The sequence below is a fragment of the Takifugu flavidus genome, chromosome 7, assembly GCF_003711565.1.
Source record: "Takifugu flavidus isolate HTHZ2018 chromosome 7, ASM371156v2, whole genome shotgun sequence".
NCBI lineage: Eukaryota > Metazoa > Chordata > Actinopteri > Tetraodontiformes > Tetraodontidae > Takifugu > Takifugu flavidus.
Genome location: NC_079526.1, coordinates 13,880,086 through 13,895,438, shown reverse-complemented (window position 1 = coordinate 13,895,438; position 15,353 = coordinate 13,880,086). Strand labels below are relative to the sequence as shown.

Here is a 15,353-nt window from a genome sequence, read left to right as displayed (position 1 = left end):
GTCTTTAATCCGAGTTGCACGTAGCAGCTTTATACAACAGGGGGCAGTAGAGGCCTTCAAGCGTAAGTTTTACGTTCGGCAGCGCAACATTTGCTGTCCTTAAATTGAAATTTGACGACCTCGTTACTTCAGCCAGGCTCTCTCAGTCAGGCCTTTCAACTTTTCTCCGCCCCCAAACGGCATCCTCTTTATTTCTTACCGTTTTGATTGGTCACCGGCTGTAGTTTATGTAGCAATATCAACATTTCCGACGCCACTTGAAGGCATCAACCGTGGAATCCTAATTGGAGGCAGATTGTCGGTGCGAGGAGTGGCTTCTCCAACGTCGGTTCCCCGAGACAAACGGATCCTTGTCACCCACGGACGGACGGGTCAGTACTTTTATAAACACCTCAGTGGAAAGGGGACAGTTTAAAAAGTTGTCAGTGGGTAAAACTATTCTCCGACTCCAACGCCATGTTGCTGGTGTGTTTACGTGCTTCGGTTTGAGGTGGGTGAAATATTTCTGGGATGTTTTTGTTGTCAATCGCGTTTACTGGGAGTCAACCATATTAGCTCGTTGCGGTTTTTATGTTTCTTTGAGTCGTTTCACTCCACTTGACATCAACAGACGAGTGTCTCGTCACTGTCGTCCAGGCAGACAGTGAGCAAGCGATGACTTGTCCTCGCTAAACTGACTCATTACCGTTGGAGTTCTCAGACACTCATCTCACGTTTTCGCCTAAAGCAATAAAACTCCATAAAAACTCCAAAATTGCATCGACCTGTTGCATTTAAAGCCCGCCTGCATAAGTGCAGTAGCACCAGTGCAGGGCTTGGCTCCAGACTAATTATGCATGTCTCATCTCTCTTCAAAAGGATCGTTATTTATTTTTTATTTTTTTTAAAAAGCATCCCCTAATTTAAGGGGCATTTGATGGGCGTGTTTCTGTTGGAATAACTATGGTTTTGGCAGCCACATTATCGCCAGCACATGTAAACAAACACATGTTGGCGCAAGAAGCTGTTTGTTGCTTTTCCACACATTTCGAACATCGGTGCAAACATCAGAATTTAGAGTGGAAGAAATAATATAACACCTCTGCTGAGGAACAAAAAGTAAAACCATGTGTAGATGTGTAGTTTCAGAATGTAACTAATGGAAAGTGAAAAGAAAGGTATTTGGTGATGTTTGATTCGACAGGATTCTCAGTTCCTCTTTGGACTTCAGTGTTTAGTGGATCGCTCACAGTGAGAGGAAGGACACAATCGGTGCAAATTTAACTGCAAACTTGTCCCAGTTTTTGCTGATGTCTTGCATGTTTCCCTCATGAGAGAGTTAGCGGATGATGCAAACATTTAAAAATGCTGCAGCTCCAGCACTTTGGGTGAAAACACTTCAGTCGGTGAATGAGGTCACTGGATAATGGACTCATTCAAGCCACCCGGAGCCAAACAAGTTCAGGACAGCTCAATGCAGTGGAATGTGAGAAAGATACTGAAACAAACCCCCCCTCCGCATCAATCGCTAAACAGGAGTTGGGAAGTTCACGGGTGATAAAATTCTGCCTCGTCCGTAGAATTTCAGGGCAAGAGCTGCGTGAGTCCCTCTGCGGTTGAGGATTGTGTTGTGGAATTCCACCAACAGGGATCATTTGGAGAGTGTCCCTCCTAGCCGTTACTAGTCTGCACTTCTCCAAGCTGGCATTTCCTCACACAAGACTTTTCGTGGTGTTGTTTCGGTGCCATCTGCGTCACATCGCAGCCACTTGCTCAGGAAGCTAAGATGTTCTGGGCACAAACAAGACCTGGGCGCTCGGTACATGTTTGCTCTTGTTTTTCTGCTCCAGTTTGAAGATAAGAAATGGGACAGGGATCGAACAAGGGATGGAGGTGGTCTTCATTCTTCAGTGGAAGCCAAGCGAGGATGCGCAAAATGCTCTGCTGTCATTGTTGAGGTCCTGCAGCAGTTTTATCTGCACAGCATGATTCAAAACTTGAGTGTATATATTCTTTAAAGATAGAATTGCAGATGCAGTTACAGTAAATGTCTCAGAATAGAGTATCTGGAGTAATGAGCTCAGCATAAACACTTTGTTTAGGGTCTTTTAACAGTACCACGGCACCTTATTGAAATTCCTGAAACCACTACAATACAACATCAGATTGCTAGCTGTTGACATCATCAAAGCTGTGAGATCACTCTTGAATCACACTGTAAAGTTAAATCCAGATGTGCAAGCCTCATCAGGTCAGTATTACCCAGGCAGTGCAGGATGGAAATGGCTGCCTCACTTACACACCGTCCTGGGGCCTATTTGCATGATGGGATGTGAGGTACCTGCTCCTCAATCATCAGCATTAGAGAATATTTCTGTTTTAGTGCCCATTTTGCTGTAAGAAAATATCTCTTCTGGCCGGTGTGACTCATTAACTCCAGATTAACTCATTAATTTGGTTGAAACAATTCAAACTTTCACTCTGATTATATAATGGTCAGCGTGATCTGCCTGCCTTCGTGGACAGTCACGTGGATCCTTTGAGTCCTTGTGCTCCACCTCATGATGATGCAACTTTTGCTGCTTCCTCGGAGAGCACGGAGCCCCAGAACGCTTAGTTAATTTGCACAAGTGGATTTCTCTGGATCAGCTACAGAGTGAATACAAACTCCGGTGGAATCAAATGATTTGTCGGCTCCTGTTCGCTATTGGATCATTGTTGAATCTACTCTGTATTTTGCAAAAATGGTGTGGAAAATGTACACATCCATTTAAAAAAAACAAGCTGTTGGCACGAAGGTGAAAGGTTCCTGAGGGGTCTCCTCAGCCAAAGGCTGACCAGAGCCACTTAAACTGGCTATAATTAAATCTGCAGTTTAGCTTAATTAAATGTGACACCCACCATCAGGTGGCTTAGGGCAGGGTTCTGGTGGCGACGGAGAGAGCGCTTCCACACATGGCAGCCTGTCTCAACGGCTCAGCTCGACAACCGCCGGACGCTGAACCGTGTTCGCTGTAACTGAAGGTCTTACGGCTTGTCATCCGAGGTCGGCGAGAAGGCTGAGCGGATTATATCCCCTTTGCTTTGAGCGCGGGTCAGAAGGGCACACGGGAAACGGCCGCGGGGGAGGAAAGGGAGCCGTCTTCTTTTTCTGCGGGGGGAGATCGGCTGCCTGCGTTATGTGTATGCACGTGGAAGTCAAGGCATTCAAGCGTCTGGAAGAGCTGCGTTTGCTCCAGAAAGTGATCCACAAGGCAGAAATGGCGCTGATGTCGAATTGTCTGAAGTGCGTCAGAAAGGGGAGGTGCAGCAGGTACGTGACCGCGGCCACTTCGCTTCGACTCCCAGCTCAGTCGCAGTTTCCAGTTCTGAAGGTTTCTTATTTGTGAGCTCGGAGGCTTAGAGAGCAATGTGGCAGCCCAACACGCACTCCTCAGGTTAGAAGAGGTTTAATGTGTTCTGATCGTGTCTTCTAAGCCCAGCCATCGTTACATCCCAGAGAAAAATGTATCAAATGTGTGAGTCTTTCTGTCCCACACTATAATGTCACATATGTTAAGTGCAGGCCTGTAAATCTGCACAATACAGCGCTTGTGCTATCACAGGGATTCTGGGATTGTTTTTTCTCTCATTACAGGCTGGAGTGGGCTCCGTCCATAAAAAGGGTGTGGATGTTATAAAGTTTCATTCCTACTTTTCACCACACACACACACACATCTGAGTTTACTTAGTCTATGTGGTTAAATGTAAAGCCCGTATTTGCATTCCAAGTCATTTGACCGACTTTTTAAGCTGACAACATGCACAAAATGCTCCTATTAATAGTTTGGTTTAATGTATACATGGTTGTATAAAGACTGTCCCACCTCCCTGCAGGATGGAGTCATCTTGTCTGGATCTGGCTCTAGAGGGTGAGCGGCTCTGCAAAGCTGGCGACTACCGTGCCGGCGTGTCCTTGTTTGAATCGGCCATCCAGGTTGGAACAGAGGATCTTCAAATCCTCAGTGCCATCTATAGCCAACTGGGCAATGCCTACTTCCACCTACAAGAGTACAACAAGGCCTTGGAGTATCACCGCCATGACCTGACATTAACCAGGTAAACTTGGTGCATTTTAATCCAACTACCTTATTTATAATCTAGTGGCCAATGCCAGTACTGCAATCACATTCAAAATAATTTAGAGCGTGGTCCCGGCCCGCTTCCCTCCCCCCAGATTACAAGTTGCCAGTTAGGTAGCTGAATCCATCAGGAATGTCCAATGCAAGGAGCGACTGTGGTGTTCTTCGACGGTGGAGAATATTTGAAATGACCATGCCGTGCTTTAATCCGAATGATGTTCATGAAACTTGGCTGAATCTTACCTGTCCGGGAGAAACAAATAGCAACTTTGTCTCCTAAAACATCCCTGCTTTGGTTCTGACTTTGTCGCGATGTCTTTGGGAATCATAATGAGGCCATTTAGGTTTATCACCTCAGACATTGGTGATTCCAGACGCTCGTAGCTGCAGCTCAGCGCTAACTGGCGACCCGGAGGCCCAAACGCAACTGACTTCCTGGTTGGGTGACGGAGGAGGGCGGAGCAAACGACCAAATCGCCAAATTAAAACATCCACATTATTTACAGGCTGACTGAGAAATTTGTAGCAGGACTACTGGTTGTCGGTGATATAATATTTATAATGATTCCTTAATGTTTGCTGACATATCGGTGCTATTTTTATGATCACTTTAAATAGATTTGTCTCACATAGTTCCTGTAAAGAGTGCAGTTCCATCTATCTTTGACGCCACTATGAGAAATGAAACACTTGTGCGTCTGCTGATAAAGCCCTTTTACACAACCTCTCCTTAAGCACAAAGGACATGGAGCCTCTGCACTTGCTGCTCCTTATCTGTGCAAGCAGCCGCCACTTAATATCATAAAAATTCTTACTGCGGATGCCTTTCAGTCCAATCTAAGAACCGCGCTTCTTCCTGCCCCACACGCTGATCATCATGCTGTCATCTGTCTGGAAATGTCTTCATTTATTACATTATTGTGTTTAAACTTCAAACTCCATTACTATCTGAGGTGATATTTCACGATGTCGTGCTTCAGCAGTCCGATAATAAATGATTGCTTGATCCTTTTCCAGAACAATTGGGGATGAGCTCGGGGAGGCCAAAGCCAGCGGCAACCTCGGGAACACATTAAAGCTTTTGGGACGTTACGATGAAGCCGTGGTGTGTTGCCAAAGACATTTGGACATAACCAGAGCCATCTACGATAAGGCGGGTCACAGTTTTTGAGTATTTTTGTTGTTCTTGGCAAACACTGAATGACTTTCCACTGTTCTACAATCTGAAAGTTTAGTTAATCACTAAAAGGGCCATTTTATTAGAATAAGTGGATCCCTCTTTGTTTTCAATCATACCATGACATATACGTCCACCGCAGCACGGGTCTGGTATGCACCACGGCTGAGAGCCAGCCAGCCTCTAGAATAGTTTGTCAGTCCGCATGCAAGCCATCAGATCTGGTGTCAGTGTATTTTAAGTATATAATTACAACACTGGTCACTCTGGTTTCCTTCTGTGAAAATCTGCTGTGCCTGCTGTAGGTTGGGCAGGCTCGAGCACTGTATAATTTTGGGAACGTCTACCACGCCAAAGGCAAGAGCATCTGCTGGAGCAGAGCGGAGCCAGGAGAGTTCTCAGAGGAGGCCAGGACTGCTCTGAGGAAAGCTGCCCAGTACTACGAGTGAGCCCATACCCGTCTAATAGCTGCAGGACACATCAAAATAGAGCTTGAGCATCATCAGATGACCGCTTGTGAGGATTAGCCTGTTAGCCTGTGACTGGCCACAGTCGAGTAAAAGTTATCTGGTCAGCTGATACAATTTCGTTGCATTATTATTATTTTTCTAAATACTCCAAATCTCCATTCATATAACATAATAACTGCAAAATCCTTCACTGACTGAAAGTGTTGCCGAATCACCAAATTACATACATTCATCCCAACAATTCATCTTTTCCATGGATAGTAATGTTTTAATTAGAATAATTATTTCATGTACATTTATGAATGAACTTCAGATTTGATTTATTATTCCGGTTTCTTTATGTGATTTGAGTGTCTGTGTGTACGTACTGTATAACGTGAAAACATGTTTTTGTGCTCTTGTTTTTATTTTAAAGAGCAAACCTGAGTATGGTGAAGGAATTGGCCGATAAGGCTGCCCAGGGCCGTACTTATGGTAACCTCGGTAACACTTACTATCTGCTGGGTGAATTTGAAAAAGCAGTAGCTGCACATGAAAAGGTAAAGTAAAGAGTTGGGATTCCGATTAATCTCGCAGATGGCCATATTATTCCTGACTGGACCTATTTCTGAACATAATACATTTTGGTTTTTATGGCCATTTTAGATTTGCTTTTTGACCAGTGACATGATGATCAGTTTCTTTGTTTTGAAGCGGCTCCACATCGCAAAAGAGTTTGGGGATAAATCAGCTGAGAGGAGGGCCCACTGTAACCTCGGCAACGCCAACATATTCCTCAGTCAGTTCGAGGTGGCGGCTGGTCATTACAAGTGAGTTAACAATGGCTTTTTGCCCTTTAGGGATCATTGTCAGATACTTAGTATGCTAGTGTGTCCAAAAACAAACCTTAGCAGCTTTTTTGAAGCATCATTGGTTGGTTTTTAATGAATTGAAGTTGAACACTGACAGAAGAAGGATCGACAACAGATTTATTCTTCCCTGCACATTTTTACTCAGAAGCTGCTGACAAATGTTCCGTAGAAGTGAGCAGATGACTATCATTCCTCTGCTCCCGCCCTAGACATTCTTTGACCTTCTTCCTCCTCCTCTTCTGCTTTGCCCCCAGGAGAACTCTGCAGCTGGCCAGGCTTTTGAAGGACAAAGCAGTGGAGGCTCAGGCCTGTTACAGCCTGGGAAACACCTACACTCTGCTCCAGGACTATGAAAGAGCCATTGATTACCATCTCAAACATCTGGTCATTGCTCAGAACCTGAACGACAGGTACTGAGTCCCATCTGCACTACCTTATTTGGGAGACCTCTGCCTTAAGGCGTTAATATCATTTATTCTCCTCTCTTGGATGTTTGTATTTGGACAGTAATAAGAGCCTTGAAGTTTGCTCCAGTCTGTCGGAGTTGGGGCTGCTGCCCTCTACAGCTGCAGATTCCTGCAGAAAGCAGCTGACTTTCAGTCAACCAGAATAGAAGCTCTAACTAACTTTCCTAATGCTTATCTTAGCCAGCAGGGATCATGGATGTCATTCGTCCTTCTAGGTGGAACAAAACAATGTCGTGAAATGCAAATCAAACCTCTTCGCTGTAGCTAATCTTATCAACTTTAGCATTAGAAATGAAATCCAATTAAATCTTCCTGGGAAGGTCATCAACTGCGTGTAAAGGAAACTAAAAAGCCAGATTATAATAATATAGTAGCAATCCTTTATTTATACGGGTAGAACATTTAATTCCATGCAATGACGACCCGTGGGCTTCCCTTACCTGTCTGTTTTTTGATGGTGTAAAATTAATTCAAAGTTTTATCACCTATTTCCCTCTAAAAGCTGAACCTAATTGACAAACGCAACATCATATTATACAGTGCATTATACTGATAACGGAGCCCACGGAGCCTTAAAGCTCCTTGACATTGTTTTGCAGTTGCATATGTTACCCAGTGATGTGGCCCCCTGCTGCTGATAGGATTCTTACAGGTTTTAATAAACACACCAAGTTTAAATGGACTCCTTGTGAACGGACCCAAAATGTTCCACAGAAAAAAGCCATTACATAAAGTCTGAGTAGAAAAGAATGCAACATATCTGCTAACAAGACAATGTCATTCCTGGTGTGGGAGTGTCTCTATTTTTATAGTCTCAGACCTTTTGAGTCAGTGACTTGTCATTTAACTTGCAATGACTGTAAAGTATAACAAAATAAAGTCTTTAAAGAGTTCAAGATGAGAAATTGGGTTGTGAGATTCCGTTTTAAGATTACGGTTTATTGACAAATGCTTCCCCTCGTCTTGCATAATCTCGGCAGAACTCACTCAGCCTGTTTCTCCCTGCTTGTTGTGCAGAGTCGGTGAGGGAAGAGCGTACTGGAGTCTAGGAAATGCCCAGACCGCCCTGGGGAATCATCAGCAAGCCATGTACTTTGCTGAGAAACATCTGGAAATTGCCAAAGAGGTGACTGTTTATATTTTCACCTCTTCCGTCAGAGGGAAAGTGGTGACGACAATCAGACCAACACCGCCCTCTACTGGTTCTGTGTAGGATTGCAGGAGCTCTCAGTCTCTTAATGAATGCAACATTTGTTGAATACATGAACATACATACATTTAAAAATACATTTTAAAAAAGACAAATGACATTTATGTTGTTGCTCTCACAGACTGGAGACAAAAGTGGAGAGGTGACAGCCAGGATGAACCTGTCAGATCTGCGGCTGGTTGTGGGCCTAAAGTCCAACGCAAATATCCACACAAACATTTTTCGCAGTATTGGTACCAACCCTGCTCTGCCAGCAAGTTTCCAGGGTTACCCCAACCTCTCAGGTAAATCTACATTCTTCAAAAATCAGAGCTTTTAGATACATTTACAGTAGAAAATACAATTAATCAGATAACTACTTTTTTTTTTTTTTTTAGCAAAAATTGCTATAACATTGTTACAAGAGCTTTTTATTTCTCTTCTGAAGTTAGGAGGATTTTATATTTGGACATGTGATGGAATGTAAAATATTTAAGTTTCAGGGAGACATTTATAACGGTAATAACTCAGCATCCAGGTGATTTAAGAATGAATTCACTCATTGTCAGCATTTGAGTCTGTGGTATTTTGCTTTCAGCAGCCAAGTATCCACCGATGATAAGAAGCAGTGAAGAGAACCTGGACCTGAGCCGGCACCTGGACAAAACTCAAACTAGAGACACGTCCGCAAGTCCGGTATGTGTGGAGAGTACTCTGGTTTTAGACCCATTTCAAGGTCAACTGTCTCCATATTTGTAATGTTGCTCGCTACAAATTCCTGAACCTTAATTATGCAGGAGTGGGACGCAGACACATTCCCCGACTCTTCAAAAGGCGACACAATCAAGGCCTCCTCTAAGTTATTCCTCTTCCATCGGTTCAGAAGCAAGAAGCTGAAGAACAATAACAAATCTCCTAAAAACAAGCACGAAGCAAGCACGGAGGACTCGGGCCCCGAGCTGGATTCGCCCCCATCTCCTAAGGTTTGTTTTGCTAACCCATTTGCTAATGGGTTCTTTTCTTTATGATCCTAATGATCTGTTACCTCGAGATTTTCTTTCCAAAATAACATTAACTGTATTTTTGTTGTTTACTTAATTACTGCAGTCTGGAACACAGGACACCGTTGGAGCGGATGGCTTTTTCGAGCTTCTCTCTCGTTTCCAGGGCAACAGGCTGGAAGACCAAAGGTGCTCCCTACTGGATTCCCCAAGTCGCCTCCCTCCCCCCTCTCCCTCCTCTACCCCACCTGTTGCTGAAAGGAAATGTGAGTGTTGGCCCTTTTGTGCTGTGTTCACACCATATGTTATTTAAGCAGCATCAACGTGTACAGAAATGGTTTTATTATTAAATATTGTATATTATGGTCCATGGTGTGAATGCAACAACCTTGAGCCTTTAAACATCCGTGTGGTGTGACGAATGTTACGCCGTCCTTCATCCCCTTTCGTCTAGAACTATATTTTCCCTTGTCTTAAGTACTGTTAATATTCTGCTTCTCTATTTGCTTTCTTAAGCATTAAATAGTTTTAGTCATATTTATTCGTAGAAAACCGCGAGTAACAGACGACTGTACCTGTTTTTAGCTATTTTGGAGCGCGAAACACCATTGCAGGATCCTGGTCATTTCCTGGAGCTGCTGGCCAGCTCTCAGGCCCGTCGCCTGGACGACCAACGAGTCAGCCTGAGCCATTTTCCTGGCTTACGTCTCAGCACCTCCAGCCCGCCTCATACACACTCCACCTCCAGCACAGATCCAGTCCTCCCAGCAGGTCTGCCCATTTCCGCTGTTGCAACTGAGATTTCCGCTCCGATTTTAACTGGTCCCATTTCTCCACGCAGCCCCGGCCGCCAGCACAGACACGCCTTCCCAGTACCGTGAAGCAAAAGCTGAGCAGCCTGATGGCGATGATGTGTTTTTTGACATGCTTGTAAAATGTCAGGTGAGACAAAAATCCAGATTTACGTGTGCCAACTCAAGAGTGCTTTTGGTTGCCAACGCCTTGACGCCGTTTCAGGGCTCCAGGCTGGACGATCAGAGATGCGCCGCTCCATCTGCCACTCCTGCCGGACCAACTGTGCCAGATGACGACTTTTTCAGTCTCATCCTGCGTTCTCAGTCCAACAGGATGGAAGAGCAACGAGTTCCTCCGCCCACCGTCACACAGTCTAAACCGGACTGACCAGGATTATAGTTTTTTTTTTTGTTTTTTTTTGTCCCTGTGGTCTCGGGATGACCAGATGAAGTGGCCTCCATTTTTAATGAAGAGTTTGTATTGTATCATCCACAGCATTCCTGATTCCTGCCTTTCTGAATCAACTTGACAAGGTTCCAGCGAGACCGCCACGAACGCCAAAATATGTTTAACAGAGTCAGGGCCTCACAACAATACAAAAACAGAGGGCGGTGTTGTGTTTAGGTCATTTGAATGCTACATTTTTAAAGGGAAAGAGACTATTATCATGTCACACATCATCTCAAGATGACCCTCCAGTTCAGCTCTGACTGACGTCTGTTTACTCTGGAGGCTTGCATCAAGCCAACGCTGTGTGTGTGTGATTGAACTAGGAAATGCTGTCTTCCAAGGATGCTAGCAAAAAATTGGAATTATCCAAGATGTTGCACAAAAAGACCATTCTGTGGACTTCTGTCTGAGATTCTGCAGTTGTTTGTGTTTACAGCGTTATATTTTGGCTTATTTTCATCTCACACCTCATAAGCAACAGATGCTTTTAAGCTAACAAAACTATTCTGGGGGAACTAAAAGGCCCCCGCTGTTACTGTGCCTGTGATTAGTGAAGGTGTCTTTAGACTATGATTTGCAAAATTAAAAAAAAAAAAAGTTTCTTTTTTTGGCGCAGATTATGGAGATCAAAGGATGTGTAAAAACCTGTATTATTGGGGAGATGAAACAAGATTTACATAAAAAATGATTCAAACTTGATTCATTATCTTCAATATTCAACGTGTTTCTGTGCAGTGATAAACTTTGGGGGAACAAAACAGCATAAATACATTTTTAAAATTGTTCTTTTCTCCTTCATCCCCATTGCACACGATTACATCATGGCGACGTTCCAACATTCTTTTCACCGGGATATGGCTCATTCTCTGCTCCTTCATTTGCTTCCTTCCCCTCGTCCAGACAAAAAAAGGAAAGGTTAAAGGGTCACGTAGACTTTTCTGCCACCGATAAGATTCATCACGTCCTGGATCGACTGGAAGTGATTCCCAACATAAGAGCCGGCCTGTTACGCCTCCGATGTCAGGATCTGTTCATCCTTCCGGAACCTGAGAGGGAGCATGGAACGATTCCTTAAGAGAGGAAATCTCAGCTTTCTTTGTAACCAGAATGGCTGACCTTTGAACCTACCTGGAGATGAAGTTCAGGCAGCAGCTGCTGCTCCTTTCCAGCCTGTAGACCCCAGAGTTTGGCAGATCGTTGCACATCGACAGGAACTCCTGGAGCTCCGACGTTGGGGTTCCGCTCTGGTCCAGTTGCTAAAGAAAGTTGATGATAGTCACCCCCGTTAGTGCCAGAACATCTCCGTCCTACGTCTACGCCGCGCTGCCGGGGGTGCGGGAGTCACCTTGATGGTGGTGTAGGTGTCGGTGATGATGGTGATGAAGAGGCTGAGGATCATGTAGATGAAGAGCGATACGAAGGTGTAGAGGTAGATCCTGCTGAAAACCCAAACAAGGCTGCTCTTCTGGTTCATGTCCTTAAAGGTGGGGAACATGTCGTCCCCGTTGATGAGGGAGAACAGGCACTCCGACACCGTGTTCAACGTCCGAAACTACGGCCAAAAAAGGGATTTCAGTTAACATCTCCAAATTCTTCCGGCCGTTTTTTTCTTTCCCGACTCGCCCTTCTAACCTTTTCATGATACGGTCCGATGACGATCCAGCCACAAAAACAGTAGCCGAGGTAGATGATGCCAGCACAGCAGATGAAGCGGATGACGTTGGGCAACGCTGCCCTGAGCGTCAGGATGAGGATCTGAAAATGGGCCGACCACATTCGGCTCAATCAACAATGACCAAAAAAAGCCCACCGTAGCGTCGAGCGTCGGCGGTCTGGACCTACGTTGTACTTCTTGAAGTAGCCCATGTAGCGGATGACCCCGATCCACACCAGCATGGTTCCTGTTCCGAGGAAGATGCTGCAGATGTCGTAGCTGGTGACGACCTAACGGAAGTAGGAGGAGTCGGTCAAAGGGGAGGCGCCGCGGACGGCGCGGGGGTCGCTGGGGTCGGCGCCTACCTTGTTCTCGATCTCTATTTTCAGGATGGAGCCGATGATGCTCAGCGTGTCGCTGACGATGATGAGGATGTACCAGCCGTTCACAAACTCCAGCTTGTCGGACCAGGGCGCGTCTTTCCCGCTGCTGTTCCTGCAGTACTGGCTGTACTCCTGGTTACGGCACAAGGAGCGTGAGCTGGGTTCTACCGCCACTCGGAAACCTAAGTGCTGAATTTGAGCCACTGCTCGACCTTTACCCCCTTTCCTGCTGCTTCGGACTTGAAGTTACTGTAGATGTTCGCACGTGTGCTTTTTGTTTTTGTCCTCCCAATCCCATTATTATTAATATTTGAATCCGTTCACTTACACACTGCAGGCGAATCCCAGTCAGGACCGAGCGCGTGCAGAGGATGAAGGAGGCGATGCAGGTCAGGATGATGACGCAGTCGAACACTTCAGTCAGGTAGAGGACTTCGGAGGCTGCAAGGACACGCAATTGAAAATGAAGGCGCTCCCAAACAAGGAATTCTCCCACGATTTTCCCCAACACTCACACGCTCCGATGATCTCCCAGTCTCGGCACTCGCTGATGCTCACGTCCTGATCCATCTCAATCTTTATCCTGCCGCTGTGAGCGTTGTTGTTGAACGTGATCTAGGCAAAGGTCAGCAGAGGGAAGGACTAAAACGCCAAACCATCCGCTGGTTGTTCAGTGGTCGCATTAATGTGTTGTTAGTGCGGCCAGAAGGTGTTTGTGTGTCACATTTAAAAATAAACGTACAATAACAGTGAAGTCGTAACAGTCTGGCAGCTCCCGATATCTGATGGTCTGTAAATTTATGGCCTTGAGAACAAATGTGACTGTGACGGACACCAACCTGGAAGAGAGTGGAGGTAGAATCATTCAGCACATACTGTACTTCTATCTTTGTGAGGACCTTCAGAGGCCTATTGTGTTTCTCAGCTCCTTACCCCAAACCCAATTCTACCTTGATACCAAGTCTTACCGACCCTTAAACATTCCTTTGAGGATCGACTTTGCTGGGATAATGCAGATTTTGGTACCCAGTATGTAGCAAGAACAAGAACACATAGGATTTAAGAAAAAGACGCAAACCTTTTGAAATGCAACGGAAAGTGTGACATGACTTCCTCCGGTGACGGGTGGTGATCCGGATAAAATTCGACACAGTCTGGAAGAAGGAAAAAGAGCTCAGCAAGCATCAAACCCGACCGGCCTGACTAGTTGTAGGTGTGGGACGCAACAATGCCAGCAGGGTTAATAAAACAACAACGCTTGTTTAAATGGGAGAACATGAATAAAGCCGAGCATACCCATACATACCCGTGTCAACTTCAGCATCGATCTCAAAGGTCTCATTGCCGGCGTAGACGGAACCATTCCGGTAGAACGTCTGGCACAGCGTCAGCGGGCTGTACAAATCCCCATTTTTCTCATACTCGTGATTGCCCAGCGTGATGTTGTAAAGGTTTCCATACTGAAAACAGAGTGAATTGTTGGGTTTATTTTTTTTTTTATTGCACAATCATGTCCTCCAAGTACAGCAGTTTAAAGTCCAGTCCGGGGTCTACCTGTTATGGAATCAGGGTCATAAACTTGCAACAATGATTTCCAGCAGTATAGAAGTTAAACTGAAATCCCATGTGAGGCGATGCTACCTGTTTAATGCTGTGACTGATGTAACCATAAACATCAGCTTGTCTGTAAACGGCGTAGTTGTCGGTGTCGCCGTCAGCGTAGTTTTTCAAGAAGAGGTGCTTGAAGGTCACCAGGTTTTCCCCTTTGAACGTGACCACCATCTGGTTGCTGAGTCCGAAGGACACTAACTGAGAGGTGGAGGGAAACAGAAGCGCGTCAGCGGGCGAGACGGCGACGCCGCAGCCCCAGGCCGGGTGGGGGAGACCTACCTGGACGGTGATGATGGCTATTTTAACCAGCTGCAGCATCAGTTTCCAGGGTTTACGGCCTCGAGCGCGGTACTTCTCACAGGGGTTCATGAAGTAATACTTGATCCTCCTCCTGAGCCTGTCCACATTGTCCTGGTCCCCAACACAACACTCGTGTTGGGGGGCGTCCCATATAGGGAGGCCGTTGGTCTCGTACACGTCAAACAAGTTCCCAGAGTCCTCCATGTCTGCAGTTTATAGAACGCATACAATACGAGGCTATATCTGAATTATACCTGCGAAATATGACTAAAGATGCCAAACCAGTAATTGTTAATTTAAACATCAAACTGTGTAATTATTGAGATGGTTGTCAAACAGGATGGAACATTAATTCAATTTTCATATAAAAAAGGAACCAAACCGTGAGTATATCCTAGCAATGTAATGTCATAGTGATCCAAAAATACATGGTATACCCAAATGTTAGACAGGATTCATTATTCTCTGAGGGAACACGCTTTAAAATACAAGTCAGTGTAAACATAAGGGCAAAGCTGGTTTGACTTGTCAATGACTTAATGACAATGTAATAAACATCTGACAGACAGAAATCACCTGAACGAGGACATAAAGATCATCTGATGAAATAAACCCCGATTCTCATTTTAAAAGCTTCATTTTAAACGACCGAGTAAAAGATTTATCGAGGATTGAAAGAGGGTCCGATAATGGAAACACGGCGGGGGGAGTGCAGCTCACCCGTGTCCGAGACCTCTTCAGTTCATCCCGTTAAATAAAACCCATGTTTGGTCGAGCATTTTCGCATTGAAAGGACCCAGATTTGATTTCCGTGCTGGTTCCAGAGGAAGGTGCGCTTAGTCACGTGAACGCGAGCACCTGTTTCACCTTTATGCTTGCGTCATTTCAACGCTGGAACCTTATT

The 15,353-nt window shown here is 45.2% G+C and overlaps 2 protein-coding genes across 5 annotated transcripts; one reads left to right on the top strand and one right to left on the bottom strand.

Moving 5' to 3' along the window:
• The first annotated feature begins 126 nt into the window (after window positions 1-126).
• On the top strand, window positions 127-11,200 carry LOC130528888 (G-protein-signaling modulator 2-like). 4 transcript variants are annotated; one of them, XM_057038704.1, is made up of 15 exons: window positions 127-371; window positions 3,857-4,078; window positions 5,119-5,254; window positions 5,584-5,723; window positions 6,164-6,287; window positions 6,442-6,557; window positions 6,854-7,009; window positions 8,084-8,192; window positions 8,398-8,560; window positions 8,854-8,951; window positions 9,053-9,238; window positions 9,363-9,522; window positions 9,842-10,027; window positions 10,098-10,198; window positions 10,274-11,200. In XM_057038704.1, the coding sequence occupies exons 2-15, from the start codon at window positions 3,858-3,860 to the stop codon at window positions 10,436-10,438; spliced, it is 2,061 nt and encodes a 686-aa protein (XP_056894684.1). In that variant the 5' UTR covers window positions 127-371; window position 3,857; the 3' UTR covers window positions 10,439-11,200. The 4 variants fall into 4 exon arrangements, with proteins under 4 accessions (XP_056894684.1, XP_056894685.1, XP_056894683.1 ...); XM_057038705.1 differs by having other exon boundaries at window positions 162-490; XM_057038703.1 differs by lacking the exon at window positions 127-371 and adding an exon at window positions 2,792-3,292 and having other exon boundaries at window positions 8,857-8,951.
• Window positions 11,201-15,323, bottom strand: mcoln3b (mucolipin TRP cation channel 3b). The gene is made up of 14 exons (XM_057038707.1): window positions 15,170-15,323; window positions 14,429-14,655; window positions 14,180-14,347; window positions 13,845-13,998; window positions 13,617-13,692; window positions 13,281-13,377; window positions 13,054-13,153; window positions 12,867-12,979; window positions 12,521-12,670; window positions 12,344-12,445; window positions 12,134-12,256; window positions 11,847-12,053; window positions 11,630-11,757; window positions 11,201-11,547 (listed from the first exon to the last, which is right to left on the bottom strand). Exons 2-14 carry the CDS (start codon window positions 14,651-14,653, stop codon window positions 11,508-11,510), a joined length of 1,683 nt encoding a protein of 560 aa, XP_056894687.1. The 5' UTR covers window positions 14,654-14,655; window positions 15,170-15,323; the 3' UTR covers window positions 11,201-11,507.
• Window positions 15,324-15,353: the final 30 nt, after the last annotated feature.